This window comes from Hipposideros armiger, unplaced genomic scaffold (assembly GCF_001890085.2).
Source record: "Hipposideros armiger isolate ML-2016 unplaced genomic scaffold, ASM189008v1 scaffold_255, whole genome shotgun sequence".
Taxonomy (NCBI): Eukaryota; Metazoa; Chordata; class Mammalia; order Chiroptera; family Hipposideridae; genus Hipposideros; species Hipposideros armiger.
This window is the reverse complement of record NW_017731605.1, coordinates 1,929,711-1,950,717: the sequence shown is the minus strand read 5'-3', so window position 1 is coordinate 1,950,717 and position 21,007 is coordinate 1,929,711. Positions and strand designations below refer to the sequence as shown.

The 21,007-nt window shown below is 37.7% G+C and overlaps 1 protein-coding gene across 3 annotated transcripts in view; it reads right to left on the bottom strand.

The window, feature by feature from the left end:
- Nucleotides 1–21,007, bottom strand: part of OSBPL1A (oxysterol binding protein like 1A) — a 222,336-nt gene that overhangs the window by 171,510 nt on the left and 29,819 nt on the right. For 2 of the 3 annotated variants that reach the window (XM_019656152.1, XM_019656154.1), the window contains exons 2-4: nucleotides 16,038–16,160; nucleotides 8,147–8,232; nucleotides 7,294–7,368 (exon numbers count right to left, since the gene is read on the bottom strand). In XM_019656152.1, the coding sequence (XP_019511697.1) occupies nucleotides 7,294–7,368; nucleotides 8,147–8,232; nucleotides 16,038–16,158 (282 nt within the window). In that variant the 5' untranslated portion in view covers nucleotides 16,159–16,160. The remainder of the gene's footprint in view (nucleotides 1–7,293; nucleotides 7,369–8,146; nucleotides 8,233–16,037; nucleotides 16,161–21,007) is intronic. The other variant, XM_019656153.1, reaches the window with a different exon arrangement.

Here is a 21,007-nt window from a genome sequence, read left to right as displayed (position 1 = left end):
CACTATAAAAGGTGCTTTATTCTCAGTATTAATAAGACTCTGTATCTGGTTCACAAGTATCAAACTATGAACAAATAGACTAGAATGCTGTAAAATGTACTAATTCAAACATGCTTAACACATACTTACAGGGTTGATTCATGATAATTTATATAAAAATAGTTAAAACTAGTCATCAGAATAATGAAAAGTGTGAAATACAATAAATTCATTCTTCTTTAACTCATGATAAGTGTATATCTTCCAATTATGGGTTTATAAAAAAATAACCTTTAGGGGTCATGTTAGACCACGGTCAACAATCAGAAATTCATCCTATGTCATAGTTAATTTCCCAGGTCATTCAAATAATCAAAAAGAAAATCAGAAAAAAAGGAGTGAATCAACTCTTGGCTATAGTGGAATAAAAAGATTAGAGAATTTTCATCCTAAAAAATGAATTATAAAGCTAGGCAAAATGACAAAACCAATCATTTCATGACGCTGGATATCCACTAAAGACAAACAACAAATTAAGAAGCATACTCAACAGGGACTAGAACTTCAGGGAAGAACATCAGCCATCTTTAGCCTTGTAGTCACAGGCTATTCCCACCCTCTCCTATCCTCCCCCAAAAGTCTGACCAGGCCAGGGCTGGCAGTGAAAACCAGTAGTTTTGCTGCCAGAGGGAAATGACTTGATTTGGAGCAAAAGGCCAAGAGGCATTGTCAGTAAAAGTAGCAAATTCACTAGGAAACAAATGGAAAAACCTACAGGTATGAGGGCATGAGACTGCCTTTCCCATTAAAGTGTATTAGCTTTCTATTACGGATGTTAACAAATTAGCACAAACTTGGCAGCTTAACACAACACAAATTAATTACCTTATGATTCTGTATTTCGGAACTGGGTCTCACGGGGCTAGCATGAAGGTATCAGCAGGGCTGCGTTCCTTTCCGAGGCGCGGAGAATTCATTTCCTTGCTTTTCCCAGGTTCTAGAGGCCGCCCACATTCCTTGGCTTGGGGCACCTTTTCCCCATTTGTCAAGCCAAAACGTGGCATTTCTGCAACCATCCTCTCACAGGCACATCATCCTCTCACTCTGACTACTCTTCTGCCTCCCTCTGACACTTGTAAGGAACTTTGTGATTATACTGGACCCACCCGGATAACCCAGGTTAATTTTCCTATCTTAAGGTCAGCTGATCAGCAACCTCAATGCCATCTGCAACTTTAATTTCCCCTTGCCTTGTTAACCTAACATACACACAGGTTTCAGGGATTCAGATGAGGATATATTGGAGGGCCCCTATTATGCCCACACACATAAGGCAAATGGCATAATAGCCTGGAAATGAGAGAACAGGAGGACTAGGTAAGCTGCCCTCACATTCCTGATTGACTGTGTAACGCCACACATGTGCGGGGGAAACAAGAGAGAGCCCTGCAGAACGTAAAAGCAGCAAGGGGCAGAAGTGAGAGATGCCTAAATTCTGACAGCACTCTCCAACCTACACACAGATCCACTGGCAGAGGGTAGATGCCTAACGGAATTGAGTATTCCAGCATGAGCTCTACCCAAACACTGCGTGACCACCAAGCTATGTAGATGCAGGGGCAAGCTCTAGGAATCTTGGTCCATTTGGGGTGTTATAACAAAAACACCATAGACAGGTGGCTCAAACATTTATGTCTCACAGTTTGGGAGGCTGGGAAGTCCAAGATCAAGACACAAGCCGATTCAGTGTCTGATGAGAGCCCTCTTCCTGAACCAAAGATGACTGACTATCTTCTTGTTATGTCCTCTCATGGCAGAAAGGGCAAGAGAGCTCTCTGGGGTCTCTTATAAGGGAGTTAATCCCATTCATGAAGGCTCACCACCATGATCTAATCACCTCCCAAAGGCCTCATCTCCTAGTACCATCACACTGGGGGTTCAGGATGTCAACATATGAATATTACAGGGATTTAAATAGCCCTTAACAAAAATCATGCTAATTAAACATTGAAACAATTTTTTTTAAAAACATAGATCAGCAGGCCAGATACATTCCAGATTTCAAGGGGAAAGCCAGACAAGTTAATAAATAAAAAAAATAATAACTTGAAGGGGAAAAAGTCAGAATTCAGAGTTGCTAAAATACATTACAGAAAATGGCCAGTTTTCAAGCCTGTCATGAGCCACATAATGTTTCTCTCAATGAAGGGCCACATATATGATGGTGGTCCCATAAATTATAATGGAGCTGAAAAATTCCTATTACTTGTGACTTAGTTGTACTAAGGTCAAAGTGCAAAGTATCACTGTTCTGTGCCACATTCAGTCTATCATCAATGGTAATACTATCTGCCAGAAATGCCTAGGGGCAGCACCTGGGCCCAGGTGAGCTTCCCCCAGACATCTCCGTTTTCTAAACCAATATTACAACTGGATTGGCCCTTGTGCTTCTTATTACTATTGCAAGGTGCCCTTCAGCAATAACTATTAGGAAACTTCAAAGAAAAAAAAAAGTTTATTACTTATAGGCCCTGGAGCATGGGATGTACGCCAGGGAGTACACAGCCAGGTCCAGGGGAGAGAACGGATTTGGGGGTGGGGTGGGGGAAAGGAGGTCAGGGAAGGGGAGAGGGAAGTGTGTGGGAGGGAAAGAGAGAGAGGGGTTCTGCTTTTATTGGGGTCAAGGGTAGGAGTCTAGAGTTTCTAGAATTTAAAACATAAGAGGGTAGGCTTTTAAAGCATGGGAGGAGAGAAAAAAAAACAAGTAGCCCAAAACGTCAGCTATCAAAATCATTCTTTGCTACAGAGGAGCCTCAATAGGGGGAGACGGACTAGCTCTTTATCTAGCTGTGTGGCTGTAGATGTGTTTGTTTATTTCAGATAGGCTTCATTGAAGTGGATGCCTCTTTGAAATGAATGCTTGGGCAATCAAAGCTTAAGCCAGCACTTGCAATGCAAAAAGAAATGTCAACTATTAGGACTTACGCTACAATTACTCATGTGTTTGTGGTGATGTTGCTGTAAACATACCTACTGTACTACCAGTCCTATAAAAGTAAAGCAGGTATAATTACAGAAGTAAGCTCTACCATCTAGGTTTATGTAAGTGCACTCTATGATGTTTGCACAAAAAAACTCACCTAATGACAAATTTATTAGAATGTGTCCCTGTTAAGCAGCACATGACTGTAAAAACTTATGAGACATGAAAAGGAACAGCAAAGTATGACCCATTGTCAGAAACAAACAAGTAACAGAAACTGACTTTCAGTGAGCCCATATTTAGCAGATGAAGAATACAAAGCTGCTGTTACAAATATATTCAAAAAGTTTGGTATTCAGAGGAATTAAAATGGTGCACTGCAAAATATTTGTGTAACACAAAAGAAGGCAGTAAAGGCGGAACAATCCAAAGTTATTGATAATTAAATATGAAGACTAAATACTACATCAAAAGGCAGAAATTTTCAGACTAGAAAAAAACACATAATTGAATTATATATTGTGTACAAAAGACACCAATTAGATTCAAAGACACAAGAAGCTAAAAGTAAAAGGAAAGGATATAAAATGTAACCAGTAATCATAACAGTGATAGATTCGTTACATTAAAACAAAATAAACTTTATGACAAGAAATATCACTGAAGGCAAAAAAAGACATTTCATAATGATTTTTTTAAAAAAGTTTGGGCAACTAATTTTCAACAAAGGAACCAAAACATACAATGGTTTAGGAAAGCCTCTTCAATAAATGGTGTTCAGAAAATTGGAAAGCCACATGCAAACGAATAAAACTAGTCTCTTATCTGACACCATACATAAAAATTAACTCAAAATGAATTAAATACCTAAATATAAGATCTGAAACAATAAAATACATGGAAGTAAACAAAGTACTAAACTTACAGACCTTGGTCTTAGAGAGGATTTTATAAATTTGACCTCAAAAGCAAGGAGAAGTAAAAGCTAAAATAAATGAATGGGACTACATCAAACTAAAAATATTCTGCACAGCAAAAGAAACCATCAACAAAACAAAAAGGCAACAATTGAATGGGAGAAGATACCTCTGATAAAGGGCTAATATCCAAAATATATAAAAAACTCACACAACCCAACACAAAAGAAAAAAAGGCAATTAAAATATTGGCAGAAAACCTTCATACACGCTTTTCCCAAGAAGACATACAAATGGCCAACCACTATATGAAAAGATACTCAAATTCAGTAGCTCTGAGGGAAATGCAAATCAAAACCACAATGAGATACCATCTCACACCTATTAGAATGGCTATTATCAACAAGACAAGAACTAACAAGTGTTGGAGAGGCTGTGGAGGAAAAGGAACCCTCCCACATTGTTGGTGGGAATATAAATTGGTTCAGCTACTATGGAAAACAGTATGGAGGTTCCTCAAAAAATTGAGGATAGAGCGACCATGTGACCCAGCAATCCCTCTTCTGGGTCTCTACCTAAAATGTTTTAAAATATTTATTCGTAAAGATATACTGGATTGTCGGGAAAGTCATGATGCATGTTTGCAACAGATGGCACTAGTTCATTTTGGAAGTACTAGAGTCATTCGCATCTATGTTATTGCTATGTCATTTGACAGCTGACAGTTCTAGCTTCATTCTAAAAAATAATTGAGCGATTTGGTTGAGTTTTGAAGATTTTATAACAAATTGACGATGAAAGACCAAACTGTGCACTTTTGCCATATTTTACTGTGTTACTTCCATAGAGGAAAGAACACATGTCAAGCTTGTGAAAAGTTGCATAAAGTTTATGGTTACAATGCTCTACAAGAATGTCAGTGCCAATGATGGTTCACAAAATTCCGTGCTGTGATTTTGATTTCAACGACGCTCCTTGGTCAGGGAGGCCCACCAAGGTTGATGATGACAAAATAAAGGCATTGATCAAGTCAAACCCACGTTACATGACACGAGGGATTACAGGAACATTGAACATCCATCATTCAAGCGTTCATGACCACCTGAAGAAGCTGGGATACATAAGCAAGCTCAATATTTGGGTTCTGCATGAACTCAAAGATGTTCATTTGATGGCGCAAATAAACATCTGCAATATGTTCATTAAACGTGAGGAAAACGATCCTTTTTTGAAGTGACTGATAACTGATGATGAGAAGTGGACTGTTTACAACAATGTGGTGCACAAACAGTCCTGGTCCCAATGTGATGATTCGCCTCAAATGACATCGAAAGCAGACATTCTATCAGAGGAAAGTTATGCTCTGAGTGGCGGGGTTTTTAAAGGTGTCGTGTTTTTCGAGCTCCTACCAAGGAACCAAACAATCAATTTGAATGTGTACTGTTGGCAAGTGGGCAGTTTGAACAAATCCATCATCCAGAAACCTCCAGAGCTTGTTCATTGTAAAGGAGTTGTGTTCCATCGCGACAAATTATTGGAGCTTGGATGAGATGTGTTGCCACACCCACTATATTCGCCTGACCTTGTGTCATCAGACTTCCACTTGTTTCACTCTCTTCAAAACTCCTTGAATGATATAATGTTCAATTCAGATGAGGCTGTAAATCAGGACCTTGTTCAGTTTTTCGCAAATAAAGACAGGTCCTTCTATGAACGAGGAATCATGAAGCTCACTGAAAGATGGCAAAAGGTTATCGAACAAAACAGGCAATATATCATTGATTGATCTTTGTTCTTTATATAAATAAATGACCTTTGAAAAACATAGACAGGGCCGGCCAAGTGGCGCATTGGTTAAGAACTGGCTTGGGATGCCAGAGGGCCCCGGTTCAGATCCCACATATGAGGGCCAGTGACACTGCCCTCTACAGCTAAGATGCTGAACAACAGCTCGACCTAGAGCTGGGCTGCCGTAGGTCACTGGCGATGGCGTAGGCTGCAGTCCCAGCTGTGTAGACAGCAGCCAGCATGAGCGGCCAGCAGCTGCTGTGAGCAGCCGTCCAGAGGCCGGCGACTGATCTGCCTCACCCGGGAAGAGCGCAATGATGGTGCCAACTTGGGCCAGTGAAACAACGTCCTCCACAACTAGACTGAAGAACAAAAGGACAGCAACTTGTCTGTTCCCCTTCCTCAATTCCCCAGGGCTGTTCCCATCCCCCAACTCCCCAATTAAAAAATCTTTAAAAAAAAAAATAAGTAAAATAACATCAAAGAATACAACACATAGGAATAAATTTAACAAAATGAGTACAGGATCTGTATATTGAAAACTTCAAAACATTGCTGAGAGAAATTAAAGAAGACCTAAATTAATGGAATGTTATTTCATATGTTTACAGATTGGAATTGATATACAGAGTCAAGAAAACACAATTCCTACCAAAATTCCAACAGTTGTTTTATAGAAATTGACAAGATGATATTAAAATTTATATGGAAAGACAGACTTTTGACTGAAAATAGCCAGAACATTTTTAAAAAGAAGATCATATTTGGAGAACTTAAACTAGCCAATATCAAAACTTAGTTTAAAGCTACTCTAATAAAGACAGCATGGTACTGGTATAACAATAGACATGCAGATCAAAGGAAGAGAACAGAAAATCCTGAAATAAACCCCTATATTTATGGTCAATTCATTTTCAACAAAGGCATCAAAGCAATGCAATGGAAAAAGAGTATTTATAATAATAATGAATAAATTTCAAAATGTGGTATATCCATACAATGGAATATTATTCAGCCAAAAAAGGAACAGATTACTGATACATGCTACAGTGTAAACGAACCTCAACAATATTATGCTAAACTCATAAAGAAACCAGACCAGAAGTTTGTATAATTCCATTTTTAAGAAATTTCTAGAAAAGGCAAATATCTAGACACAGAAAGGATCAGTGGTAGCCTAACGCTTGAGCTAGGAGGAAATGAATGCAAATCGGCACAAGGAAACTTTGGGGCCATGGAAATGTTCTGAGACTGGACTGTGGTGATGATGGTTCTATAACTGTGTAAATGGATTAAAAATCATTGAAATGTACGCTCACAGCATGCGAGTTCTATGCAATGTAAATTATTCCTCAATGAAGGAAGAATCAGGAGCTCCCCATCCCTGTAGTACACAAAAAGAGAATGAATGCTCCTATCAGGGATGCTAGAGTGGAAGTCTCCATGACCTTCGTGCTTGACCTCACTGTCCAATGCTGAGCTTGTGGCCTTTTGACCCAAAGTGCTGGTTTATACATTTTTGTGGCTTTTCCCAGTTGTAATTCATATGGTTATAAAAGAGAAAACATTTGTGACTGCTCTTCCTAACATTTCACTTGCAAACATTGAATACAGAATGTTTTTCACCTTTCGTCCTGTAAAGGCAGCTCGATGAAGTGGTGTATCTCCCATGTCATTTAATATATTCACTTCTGCACCAGCCTAGTAAATATGAAAACTTTAAACATCTTTCAAGAAATATACAAAGGTGAAAATAATACCTTAACAATATATTAAATATTTCCAAAATTGAAATAATTGTTAATGGTGATTGTCATTGCTAAAAATAAATTCAATTCATAATAAATGTAAATACTAACCATCCTGAATGTAAAAATCTACCTGATAGGTAAAAAAATGAAAAGTCCTTTTCTTTAAAAATCTATACACCTTAACTCCACTTTAGAAACACTCATATTGAAAAAAGAAGATGGTCTATGAATGAAATATCGTATTTTCTCCATTTACCATTTTCAAAAATAAAAAGATGCCACCATTTTAATATACCGATCAATTTTAAGATGAAACACAAGTTCAGAAATATCAATTGTGAAAAATTATTCAGAGAATTGAGAAACAGGCAGTCTTAAATGGTACTCATTAAGAGAGTCTGACATTATTTTTGAATTATTTAGGATGTGCTTTGGTTATTTTTTAACTGTTATGCTCAAAAAACTGAAAATAGTATTCTCATTAATTCATAAGTTCATGTCACAATTTTAAAAAATCAATAATGTAAAATTCAAATGACTGAAAAATACAAATTTTCATTATTCACTTTAACCTAGTTCATGTATTTAGTAAAGAACAATTAAGTGTCATTAGTAATGAGCTATTGCTTTAAATAAGCCATATGGCTCCACTGACTTTTCTAAGACTTATACTTTCTATAATAGCAATATTTATTATATTCATTTAAAAGTTAAAACCATAAATATACCTTTAACAGATCCTGGACCACTTGTCTATGTCCAAAGTAGCAGGCCAGATGAAGAGGTGTCCAGCCCAAATTAGACTTACTTCTTCCTAAAAATGGGAAAAAGATCGTTTTAGATATTATTTAGGTAATTTTTACAATAAAATTAAATTCTCCCTAACAGGCTACTTCAGTACAATGGCCAATGGCTCCTTTTCACACTGCAAAGATGAAGAGTGAGAGGCAAGAGACATGACAGAGTTAAAAGTAATGAGTGTAATAGACTAGAACTTAGAAGACCCAGATTCTAGATGCCACTTCCCTAAGTCAATGTAATCATTCCTGAAAGGGTGGAAGGAGACATGAGGGGTTACAGTCAAACTAGATGATCTCCAGTAACCTGTTGGCGCTACGGTTTTGAGTTTCTAACCATCTTGGCCTCATCTAGCAAAGCTGTGGTTCTCTTGTCACAGTAGCTCAAGAAAAGCACCTCTCTTTGAAAGCCTGTACCATGTAGAAGGGTGGATGGGAATGAGGGATTGATAAAAATTCTTTCCTGCAGCGTTTCGAAAGCTGTTAGCTCTGCAGGTTGTGATTGAAAATGTAGTTTTGACTTCAGATAAAATCTCAGGTAATGAGGATATTGGGTTACCAGAGTCTAGCAGGCCAACTAGGTAACAAGAGCCAAAATTTAATTTAAAGCAATGAAATGAGAGATCCTAGCAGAACTGAGAAGAGGTATAAAACAATGCATGTGGCAAAAACCGAAACTATTGTATATAGTAAATCAATTTAGCAAAAAAAAAAGAAGTGGCGGGGGTGGTACTATAGCTTAGAGTTGAGATCACGCCAAAAGCTTACCAAAATTCTATATCAGGCTTGAGAGAATACAGCCTATCACATCCCCAAAGCCCACCACCCTGGAGGGTCTATTAAAGCCCCAGGAGCTCACTGCTGCCTGCCCTGGGAGCACTCTTCTCCTCAGGGGGAGCTGGAGGTTTAATGGCTGCCCACAGCTCCTGGATTTCAAGTTTTGAGCCAACAGAAACCTCAGCCACCAACCTCAGTGTAACCAGAACAGGCCTCTAACAACTCCCTGAGGGGCTGCCGCCACCAACAATGTCCCTGTGATTGTTTGCCATTTACCCAAATTCACACGTTTTCTCTCAAATATGTGCCCTCTGGAACCACAGGCAATAAATCCTAGAGCCTCAATCTATTTAATGGAACATTTCTTCTACCTTCAGTTCTTAACTGAAATCTAGCTTGCCCTGGCAGAGATTCTCCTATCCCCTCAGGTAAAGCCTCCCCTCACTTGCACACCCACTGCTCATCACAGAAAAGAAGCCATGTAAACCTCTGCATCAAAACCCAGCGCTATCTTTGGACAATGACTTCCCTCATATTACGACCCCTCTTTTTTGAGACTTCTGCCAACAAACCATAGCTTTAGCTCCCTCAAATGCCTTCTCTGCTGCCATCTACCAGCCTCCCAGTGGTTGTCCCCTCACCAAATAATCTCCCTCCACATCATTAAAACTGTCCTCGATTTTTATCAACAAATTCTGTCACCAAATCCTGGGGGCACTTTTCCGCTGTCGCCGTATCGTGTCACTGTGCAGCACCAGATATCACAGCTGTGTGCCTCCCTGGCTCCTGCAGCCATGCAATCTGTGGAATTTCTCTCCCCACTCTGGCACTTCTTCCCAGCGTCCTTTGGAAACTCTCTGGTCAGTCCATTATTATTGGTATCTCCACTAATGACATCTCCTGGCACTTGCCCACTGCTTTGCTTATATGTTACTGACTTCAAATCTGTATTTCCAACACTCTACTAGACACCTCCACTTGGATAATACAAGAATACTTTCATGCTCAAAAAGCACAAAGCTTAACTCACCTGTCATCGGCACACACAAAAACTACCTGTTTCCCCTTCACATTTGTTTTCACAACAAACTGCCCCATCATTTAGCTCGTTTCTCAAGTCAGAAATAAGCATCACTCTTGCCGGCTTTCTCCTTTTTATCCCTACCCTCAATTAGTCCTATTGATTCTATCACCTAAATGTTAACTATATTTACTTTTTGCCATTCCCATTGCTTCTACTCCCCTCTAAACCCATAATGGTCTCCTCTAAGTTACTATGACACCTTGCTAACTGGTCTGCTCACATCTAGTGTTTCCAAATGGGATTGTGGATGAAGAAATCAAAATTTCCAAAATCCTAACTTATTCTTAAAATACTCCAAACATCCTTTATACGCTTTACTATTTATCAAGCATATCCAACATATTTTGTTCAATGAATAAGAAATAACAAGCTTAGGAATATTTACAGAGAACTATACCCTAAATATAGAACATTAAAACACTGGGGAACACCAGCAGATGTTACGGGTAATAGTTAAGTAACTTCACATTCAGACCTTCCAGCAGAGTGACAGGACAGTGTTGACACTGCCAATATAAGTTCTTCTTCTGCTTCCAAAACTTAGGTCTTGGAACACCCTTGTAAGTTCTATAAAGAAAACTAAGCATATGAACATATTAGTATTAATTTTATTTGCAATAATGTCTCACCATTAGCAACAGACAGCACCATGAACACACACTTATAACACGGTAACAGCTTACAAGCAAAACTGAGCAGATCCTCCTTTGTGCCCCTAGCCTAGAAATGTTGGCCTTAACCTTCAACTGCATATGAGCCCTTCCTTCTCGGGCTTTTGACTTGACATCAGTGAATTTCTTCCCACCACTAACATTTCTATGTTGATTGTATAAAAAGTAATATAGGGGCCAGCCGAGTGGTGCGATGGTTAAGAACTGGCTTGGGACGCCAGAGGGCCCCGGTTCGGATCCCACATATGAGGGCCAGTGACACTGTCCTCTACGGCTAAGATGCTGAACAACAGCTCAACTTGGAGCTGGGCTGCTGTGAGTCGCCGGCGACGGCGTAGGCTGAAAAAAAAAAAATACTGATATAAAAGTTCACAATTAGTTTTCATTAGAAATTGAGGATTCTAAGGGCTAAAAATTCCAATATATGTAATTGAAACTACTAGGAATAATAAGGGAAACAAATGTAAGGAAAGTTGGATATGCGTTTTCAATAAATGAAGGTAAAAGGTATGGAAATTCTTTTTTTGAGGAAATTACAAGGAAAGCTATAGAAGGTTTGTGAAAAGAAATCTTGAAAAAGGAAATTCTGTGTATGGTCAAGCTAGATAAGATTGAATGAATTTATTATAAGCTTTAACATCAACAGGGTATTTATATAAAAATAAAATAGTATTCTTTCATCTGCTAAAAGGACAAAGTTTTCCTGTACATTTGGTATCAGTTAATAAGAGATTATAAAGGGAAAGCAAAGATTTTGTGATTTCTTATGTTCTTTATTATCAATTCTTCGATTGCTTAGGTAAACTGAGTTTTTTTAATATTAAAAGAGCTAAATTTTGCTTACAACTATTTAACTTTCTGTATTTACCTGCTAAGTCTTTAATTATCACCATTGATTAAATGGATGAGTATTATTTCACAATGACCTAAATCTATCTGACCAAGTGTTTTAAAAGTTTTGATATGTTTGATAAGCTTCCCAAAATTCAAAAACAAGTCTCTTTCTTAACCTGAGAAGAACTGAGATTTTTAAGATTCCTGAAACATTTGCAAGGATCTCTCTCTCACTTAACAAAAGGGAAGTCATAATATAAGGAATAAATTTGTATGCACATATTATTATTAAAATGTTCTAAAATTTTTTTTTAATTTCTAAAAATCTAAAATGTCCTGATATAATGTTTTGGTTTGTAATTCTAGCTGTTATTTTAAAAAGTTGTGTGTTGCAATGAAAAACAACAAATTTCTTTGTCAATTGCATTGTAATCGGATCTTTAACCATATTATTAAGTCTGTCATTTATAGAGAGTCACCACCTTACTCATACTTTTTGCAAATATGATTCATCTTCAGAGATATTCATGGAGAGAACTGTTGACACTTACTCTAAAATACAGGTTTCTGATAAACTTACAGATTATACCATTAAACCAGGCAAGAATTTGCAGAACTCTAAGGAAAAACTGGATTCATGCTAACAGAAAGATCAAGATCAATGAGAATTCATAACATGAACTGATAAGGATGATTGTAACCTTTATGACTTTTTATTTGACATATTACTTTATCTTTGTTTTTCAGATATAAGGAAATTTTTTATGACCTACAGCAATTGGGTAAATTATACCTTTGTATGCAGAATTTGAACATTTATCTTTTCCTCCCTACCTGATCCTTTTAGAATTTGGAAACTCTTAGTGAGTCTTCCCATTTTCATGGCCATGTAATTATTTACATAACTTCAATAAGAATCTTTTCTCTTTATAATAGGATGCAATTGGAAACACTGGTTATATTCCCAAGGCCTTGACTGGAATGTCATGTTTGAGAAAGACATGAATAGTCTCAGACATGACCAGACAGCTTTAAGGAACAAAGACTGACTTATGGAAGCCTCCTTGAGAAAATCAGCCTGGTACACAATGCTTACAGGTTTCCCAGCAGCCTCACCAGGGAGACCTATGCATTTAGATTTCTCTGTTTTTGATGTCCAATGAAAGGAGACAACACAATCAAACATCACAAGTTACAACCAGGAGATTACGTGTACTAGAAAAGACACCATCAAAAGGACTCTTGACAACCAAGAAGAAAAGGACCATATCAGGTACGTTTAAGTAATCAGCGTAGAGCAACAGAAAATTTGAAATTAAAAATTACTAGGAAGTGAGGTAGGTAGCATCTGTTGCAAACAGCTAACCCAAGGTTCTGGGCCAAGCATATATGTTCTGCACCTTCGTTTTCCCTTTTTTCCTTACTTTAGTTCTTTCATACTCACAAATAAGAGGCCAACAACTCATTGTGATAGTTATTGTTTCCTTTTCCCCTTTAATTTCTGCCTTCAAAGATAACTCAGCATTGGATATCATCTTTAAACCTACTTCACAGGTCAAAACATGCAAATGGTTGCAACATAGTCATGGGTGTTCAATGCCTGGCCATGCCAACCCCAGCGAAGGTGTCAGATGTGGAAGAATACCTTTTCCCTTGGGCAAGTGTTGCAATGAATGAATACATAATTAGAAACCTATCAGAAAACCTTAGGGGAAATTGTGGGAGCTACTACCAAAGCCATAACCAACCAGGGAAAATGTTTAAATTCCCTTGCACAAGTTAACAGGATCACTCTTGATGATATCCTAGCTGAACAAGGTAGGGTTTGTTCTATTGTTAATATTGTACTTAGGGGGGAAACATCTCTGATGAAACAGAGATGGAATTAGATAAAAATCTAGGCACAAACCAAATGATTAAATACAGTGCGTACTAACACCTCATGGTTCTTTGGTATCTTCAGCTGACTGCCCTCAGGTATTGCCTCCTGGTTCAGATTTATTCTTCAAATTGGACTTAATGGTTTTAATTGTTTGTTATTACAAAATTTTTTCCTGTTATAAAACTTTGTTTTACATAGCTTGATGTTACAAAGACATCTCTCAGATATCCAATGAAAGGAGATGAAACAATCAAACATCTCAACACAGTGAGATGACCACTAGAAACTAAGAGACTTCATATGAGAAACTTCAAGAAACTACAGAAGATGTTTGCCCTTAAAGGAACATGACGTTACGGCCTTACTCTGTTCTGGTGTTCTTCCTGCTCAAATGTGGCCTTAGGCGCCTTAAAGCCCCCAAAAAACAAAAAACAAACAAACAAACAAAAAACAAAAAAACTCACACCCACTTTCCTTCCTCCGTGGGACATGATATACTGGGAAAGTGCTTTCCTAGCAACAAAGGACCAACGATGCTTTTAATAATTGATCAGTGTTGCTTTCCAATGATTGATCCGTGATACTTTCATGGAAAGATCTTAATCAAAAGGGGGAAATGTAAACTATAATATAGACAGAACCACTTTAAAATGGAGCCAGAGCTTCCATCCCAGAGGAACCGCCTTGAACATCTTACTTCTCAAACCTCTGGAATGTTAGAATTGGGTAAAATAACCTTTGGACTGGGCCTGAAGCAGCACTGTCTTTCAAACAACTGTTTGTTAAGATACCAGACTGAAAATTAAAATATTCTTTAGAATTAGCGTCACAATGTTAGCTTATCTGTGCCTATAGAAATTCCTTCTTTCTGTTAATGTGATGACCCTAATTTCCTTTCTCATAAATACCCCTTGCCTTCACCTCCTAATTAGAACACTATTTGGGTTTCTGCCTGCCTCAGTGCTTCTGTAATAGATATTCTTTTGGATCTCAATCACTTTGGGAGTAATTTTAGAGTTCCTTTAGCATACCAAGAACCAGTTCAGACTGTACTTCCTGGACAACTCTGATCACAGTTTCTTCCTTGCTGCAAAGATAATACTCCTTCCCCATTGAGGGTGAGGCCATGAAGTTTGTTGCTCTAGAATAGGAGAATGTGACACAGAAGAAAATATTCATCTGGGACAGAGGATCTGGGGAGAGGAAAAGACATAAAATGAGACATGTGGCTCCTGACTGTAAGCCCAGAAGGTAAGATAAATCGAGGGAACACTGAGAAAAGGCGTGTGGCATGTGGGATGCTAGGAAAAGATACCCTAGCAGACCACCTATCCCAGCACCCACCTGCAAGGTGGCCACAGCAAAGTAAACTCGCTAGTGCAGGCAGAGGGGAGGCCGAATTTTGGCTAACCATAGCTGCTCTTCGCTCCCATGTGTCACTGAATGCCCACATGCCACCCTCGGCCACACTCCCGTGTGGATGAGTTCCATCAGCAGACCTTGCATTGTGCCAGATGACAGATGGGACAGAGGCTCAGGGTTACACAAAGCTAACAAGAGCCAAGGTGAATTTCCTGAGACAGTCAAGGAGTACCACCAGTATCATGCGACAAACCGAGAGACCTGAGTTTGACTTTGTCCCTGACTTTTACTTCAGCTACAAATACTTAAGGGAAACTAGGAAGACAAGGGTCACTGAGGAACCAAAGGCTATACAAACACACAGCAAGGCTCAGCTTTCCATTTAAATGTCACCTCAGGGGATATTGGGGAAGGAGAGAGGCGAGAGAAAATAAACCGTAGAAAATAAATTCTATTTCTTTGCACACTTGAGTATAATATATGTGCAACCTTGTTGCACAAGGCACATTATGATTTGGCTGCTACCTATCCACCTACCCACCCTTATTCCTCACCCCCTCCTCCTTTGCCATCTAGGTTACCTCTCACCTCAGGACCCTGGCACATGCTGTTTCTTCTGCCTTGAACGCTTTTCTTCTCTATTTTCATGTGGGTAAGTCCTACACATTCTTCATATTATCACTTTAGAATTATTTCTTCCACGAAGTTAATCTTTCAAGTTCTAGTTATATCTCTCTCCTATGAGGTTCCATGACACCCTGCGCTTCTGTATTCTGATACATGTTGTATAATGTAGAGTAGTCTGATCTGTTAATCAACTGAGGGAAGGGATTCTGGCTGACACAATCTCCAATGTACTTCACATAACTCTGGGCACACAGTAAACATTCAAAACTGCTGGTTCAACTACAATGTCTTTCAGAATAGAAACATATCACAGAATGCATCTTATGGGCTCAGGGACACTCTTGTAGGTTATAAGGTTTGGGATCCATTGACAATTTTAAGAATGGATCTCAGCTTCTCTGACTTAGAGGTAATTAGGAGAGGCATTTTACCCACTCTCCTGGGGGTTCTTTTTAGGATAAGAAGTGAAAATTTATTGCAAGCAAAACCACAAAAATCAGTGCTAAATAAATGATAGAGTAGTGCATAAGAGAAAGTACATAAGTAGTGCAAGAGAAAGATTTAAAAAACCCATTCAAAACTTACCTTTGCAATTAATGTCAGCAATGACGTCATTCCTTTCTATCGTTTCTAAAAGCTGCCTTACTTCTTCAGCATTGCCATTTCTGGCATGATGGAGAAGCCGCTGTTCTGCTTCTGTATTCATTTCTGTATTTAAAAGTAATAATATTACTATTACCTGAGAACATAAATAGCTTTCAGATATTACCTGCCAATACAAAGAGGGAAAAGAATGATCTTGATTTTGCAGCTAATAAGATAGACACAAGAACTGATTTTTAAAAATCAGTTGCAGGGCCAAAACTTGACCCAGACAGATTCCACGCCTTTTGTATTATTACCAAAGAAGTACACTAGGCATTTCGGCAAGTTTCTTAATCTCTCAAAGCCTGTTTCCTCATCTGCAAAATACAACCAGTTCCATGAGGTATTTTAAGATTATGTCTATAAAAGTATCTGTAAAATACAAAGTATTTTGCAGTTATTACATTAATAAGTAGACATACAGTTAAAATATGGCCATTCAAAAAGAATTATTAAAAGACTGCCATAAATTAAAACACTAAAAACCTGTGTGAAAAAACATTTTAAACAGAAAAAAATAAATTTTGATAAATATCTTGGAGTCACTATTCTTACAAATAAATTTTTTCTTTCATATTTTCTTATAATATAGAGGACTATGAACAAATCAAAGGCATTTATGTCAACATGTTATGAATAACAATTCCCAAAAGTAATAAAATTTCATTCGTATTAATAATCAAATAAATTAAAATAAATTAAACACAAAGGATTTTTCTGCATATCAGATTAGCAAAAATAAAAAAAATTTAAAAAAGATTAAACACACCCAATGCTTGTATGGACAAGAAGTGTGCACTCTGATAAACTGCTAATATGAATATAAATGCATACAATTTTTATTATGTTGCAGGGAGACAGGCAAAAATTTGATTATATCAAATAATTTTCAAAGTACACAAACACCTAGGGAGGGTTCTGGGAAGACAGCATGGAGAAAGCGCCAGAAAGCTTTCTCCCCACCCAGACAACAAAGGCGCTAGCAGAATCTGATATAACTATTTTGGAACTCTGGAATTTACTCAAGGCTCGCAACAACCAGGGAAAGACTTGGAAGGTAAACTATAGTTAATTTTGGTCAATTTCAGCTCTTAGCTAAGAAACAACTACCCATCCTCCACCCCCAGCCACATGGCTGGCAGCTATAGAGTGTTGCTGGAACAGCCTCTGGGAGCCAGGATTAGTGAAAAGGACCTTGTCCTCCAAATATCAGGGATCTGTGCTCTGATCACTGATTGCTGCTTCTGATCACAGAGGTGCAGGAAAAGAGGTGTGTAGCAATGGCTACAAGCCTCTCCCTCTCTCACTGAAGTGACTTCCAAGGGAGCTAAAGGGCCAGAACCCTTTTTTCTTCTCCCTTCCATTTCTCTCTTTTCCCCCTTTTAAGAGCCAGACATTAAAGACTAGGAGATTCAAAACAACTGCATATATGGGGAAAATTAGAATGTCATTGCTCATGCCCAGAGAAAGGCTCAGGAAAGACCTATGTAGACCTTAAGTTTATACCTCAGCACCGAGGCAGTCTACATCAATCAAAAAACAATAAACTGGCCTAGAGCTGCTTTTTGTTTGTGCTCGGCCCCCTCCTAATTCTTTGGAGTGTACTATGTCTTCTAATAAACTTTTTTACCACTTAAAAAAAAAATAAACAACAAACAGAAAATCCTGGGGAAGGCAGAGAATATGGTTTCCAGAGTTACCACATTATTAGATTCAAATGTTCACTATTAACAACAACAACAAAAAAAAATCACAAGGCAATAAAAGATACAGGAAAGTATGGTGCATTCAAAGGAAAAATAAATCAACAAAAACTGTCCCTGAAAAGACCTGATGGCAGATATATACTAGACAGACTTGAATACAACTGTCTTAAAGATGCTCAAAGGACTAAAGGAAGATGTAAGAAAATGATGTATGAACAAAATGGGAATATCAATAAAGAGAAAATCTAAAAAGAAATTCTGGATCTGAAAATACAATAACTGAAATGAAAAATTCACTGGAGTGATTCAAAGGCAGATTTGAGCAGTCAGAAGAATCAGCAAACTTGAAGGTAGGACAATGGAAGTTACTGAACCTGAGGAACAGAAACAAAAGATTTAAGGAAAGTGAACAAAGCCTCGGGAACACCATTAAGAGGACCAATATATGCACTGTGGGAGTCCCAGACAAAGAGAAAGTAAAAGAGAGAATATTTTAAGAAATAATGGCTGAAAACTTCACATCGAACCAGCAACCTTGGTGTTATGGGCACTGTGCTGTAACCAACTGAGCTAACTGGCCGCTCCGAGTAGTTGTTTCAATCTAGTTGTGGAGGGCGCATCTCAGTGGCCCATGTGGGGATCAAACCAGCAACCTTGGTGTTATGAGTACTGCACTCTATAACCAACTGAGCTAACCAGCCACCCCAAGAAATAATCTTAAAAGTAGTAACAGAGAACCAAATCATCACATACAGGGATTTTCAGTAAGATTACTAGCATGTTACTCATCAAAAACTTTGGAGTCCAGGAGATAGTGGACTGATATAATCAAAGTGCTAACAGAAAAGAAGCGTCAACCAAGAATCCTATATCCAGCAAGCTGTCCCTCAAAATGAGAGAAAATTAAGACATCCTCAGAAAAACAAAAGCTAAGGGATTTCATTACCATTAGACCTACCCTAGAAAGACATGCTCAAGAGGGTCCTACAAGGTAAAATCAAAGGACACTAGACAGTAACTCAAAGCAATATGGAGAAATAAACATCTCAATAAAGGTAGCTACAATGGCAAATATAAATTGGTACTATTGTAAACACGGGTTTTTAACTGTACTTTTTGTTTTCTACATGATTTAAGAAACTAACACATTTAAAGAAAAAAAAATATTAGTCTTGTTGACAAAAGAGGGGTACTGTAATAAATCTAATCGAGAGTAACCTTATAGGGTGATCTGATCAGAAATTCCTAAGTGGGCAGGTCGTGGTGGGTCTATAACTTTAGTAAAAGGTTTTTAAGCAATCCCTGTCCACTGTTCTTGTGCATCTAGGTTAACACACCTTTGAAATGCCAGAAGTAATCCTCTTTTCCAGACCCTTCAAAGACATAACCACTCTCAAGGGAGCACATAATCTTGTTAACTAGCCTGTACCTTGCATTCTTCTACCTTATTGTAATCTCACTTACGTTCTCTCTTTAATTCTAACTGTACATAAAAAACGAGAAATTGAAAAACTGACATTCTCTGGAGCATTTGAGGTTGCTTCCTGGCAATGTCATCAGTTTGGCTCAAATAAACTTATAAAAATTCTCTACAGGTTTGGACATGTCTTACATTGACAGTCTAAAAGCTAGTATTATCATAACCTTGGTTTGTAATTCCAAATCTTGTTTTCTATATAATTTAAGAGACTAATTCATTTCAAAAAATTATTAGTTTATGATTTGGGGCATACAATGTATAAAGATGAAATTCTGTGACAACCACCAAATGGGGTGGGGACAGAGCGGTAAAGGAGAAGAGTTTTTGAAAGAGTAATTGAAATTAAGCTGGTATAAATGCAAACTAGAGTGTCAGTTTTAGGATGTTGAAAGTAATCCCCATAGTAACCGCAAAGAAAATAGTTACAAAATGTATACAAAAGGAAATGAGAAAATAATTTAAACATTTCAGTACAAAAGAATCAACTAAACACAAAAAAAGACAGCAATGCAGAAAATGAAAAAAAGTGATAAGGCATATAAAAAAATAATAAAATGACGAAAGTCCCTCCTTATCAGTAATAACTTTAAACGTGAATAGATTAAATTCTCCAAAGACTGAGATTGGAAGAATGGATAAAAACACATGATCCAACTATATGCTGTCCAGAAGAGACTCACTTTAGATCCAAAGACGCTAGTACATTGAAAGTGAAAGGATAGAAAAAGGTATTCCATGCAAATAGTAACCAAAAGAGAGCAGGGGTGACTACACTAATATCAGACACAAGAGACTTTAAACTTTAAAAGTTTACAAGAGATAAAGAAGGGCATTATGTATTAAAAGTTTCAACACAGCAGGAATATATAACAATTATAAACATTTACATACCTAAAACATTATCAAGATATATTGGGTTGTCGGAAAAGTCATGACGCATTTTTGCAACGAAAAACATAGAAAAAATACGTCATGACTTTTCTGACAACCCAATATAAAGCAAAAACTGTGAGAATTAAAGGAAGAAACAGTTCCACAATAATAGTTGGAAACTTTAATACCCCACTTACCATAAAGGATAGAATAAACAGACAGAAGACAACTAAGCAAATAGAGGACTTAACATAATAAACCAATTAGAACTAACAAGTAGAGGACTCTACCCAACAAATCTTCTCAAGTATACAAGGACATTTTCCACAATAAGATCATTCGAAGTTCGGACAATTAAGTTTGTGAACTCATCCTAGAAAAAGTGCTACATACTTCATTGCTGAATATCACTTTGTCACATTCAAAATACTCCCCTTGGGAAGCTATGCACCAACACCAGCGCCTACTCCATCTTTCAAAGCAATTTTGGAACTCTTTTTCTGGAATGGCCATCACAGCTATAGTTGTATTACCCTTGATGTCCTGAATGTCATCAAAATGTCTTCCTTTCAATATTTCCTTTATCTTCAGGTAAAGAAAGAAGTCATCGGGGGCCAGATCAGGTGAGTAGGGAGGGTATTCCAATATAGTTATTTGTTTACTGGTTAAAAACTCCCTCACAGACAGTGCCATGTGAGCTGGTGCATTGTCATGATGCAAGAGCCATGAATTGTTGGCAAAATGTTCAGATTGTTTCCGTGTAACTTTTTCACACAGCCTTTTCAGCGCTTCCAAATAGTAAACTTGGTTAACTGTTTGTCCAGTTGGTACAAATTCATAATGAATAATCC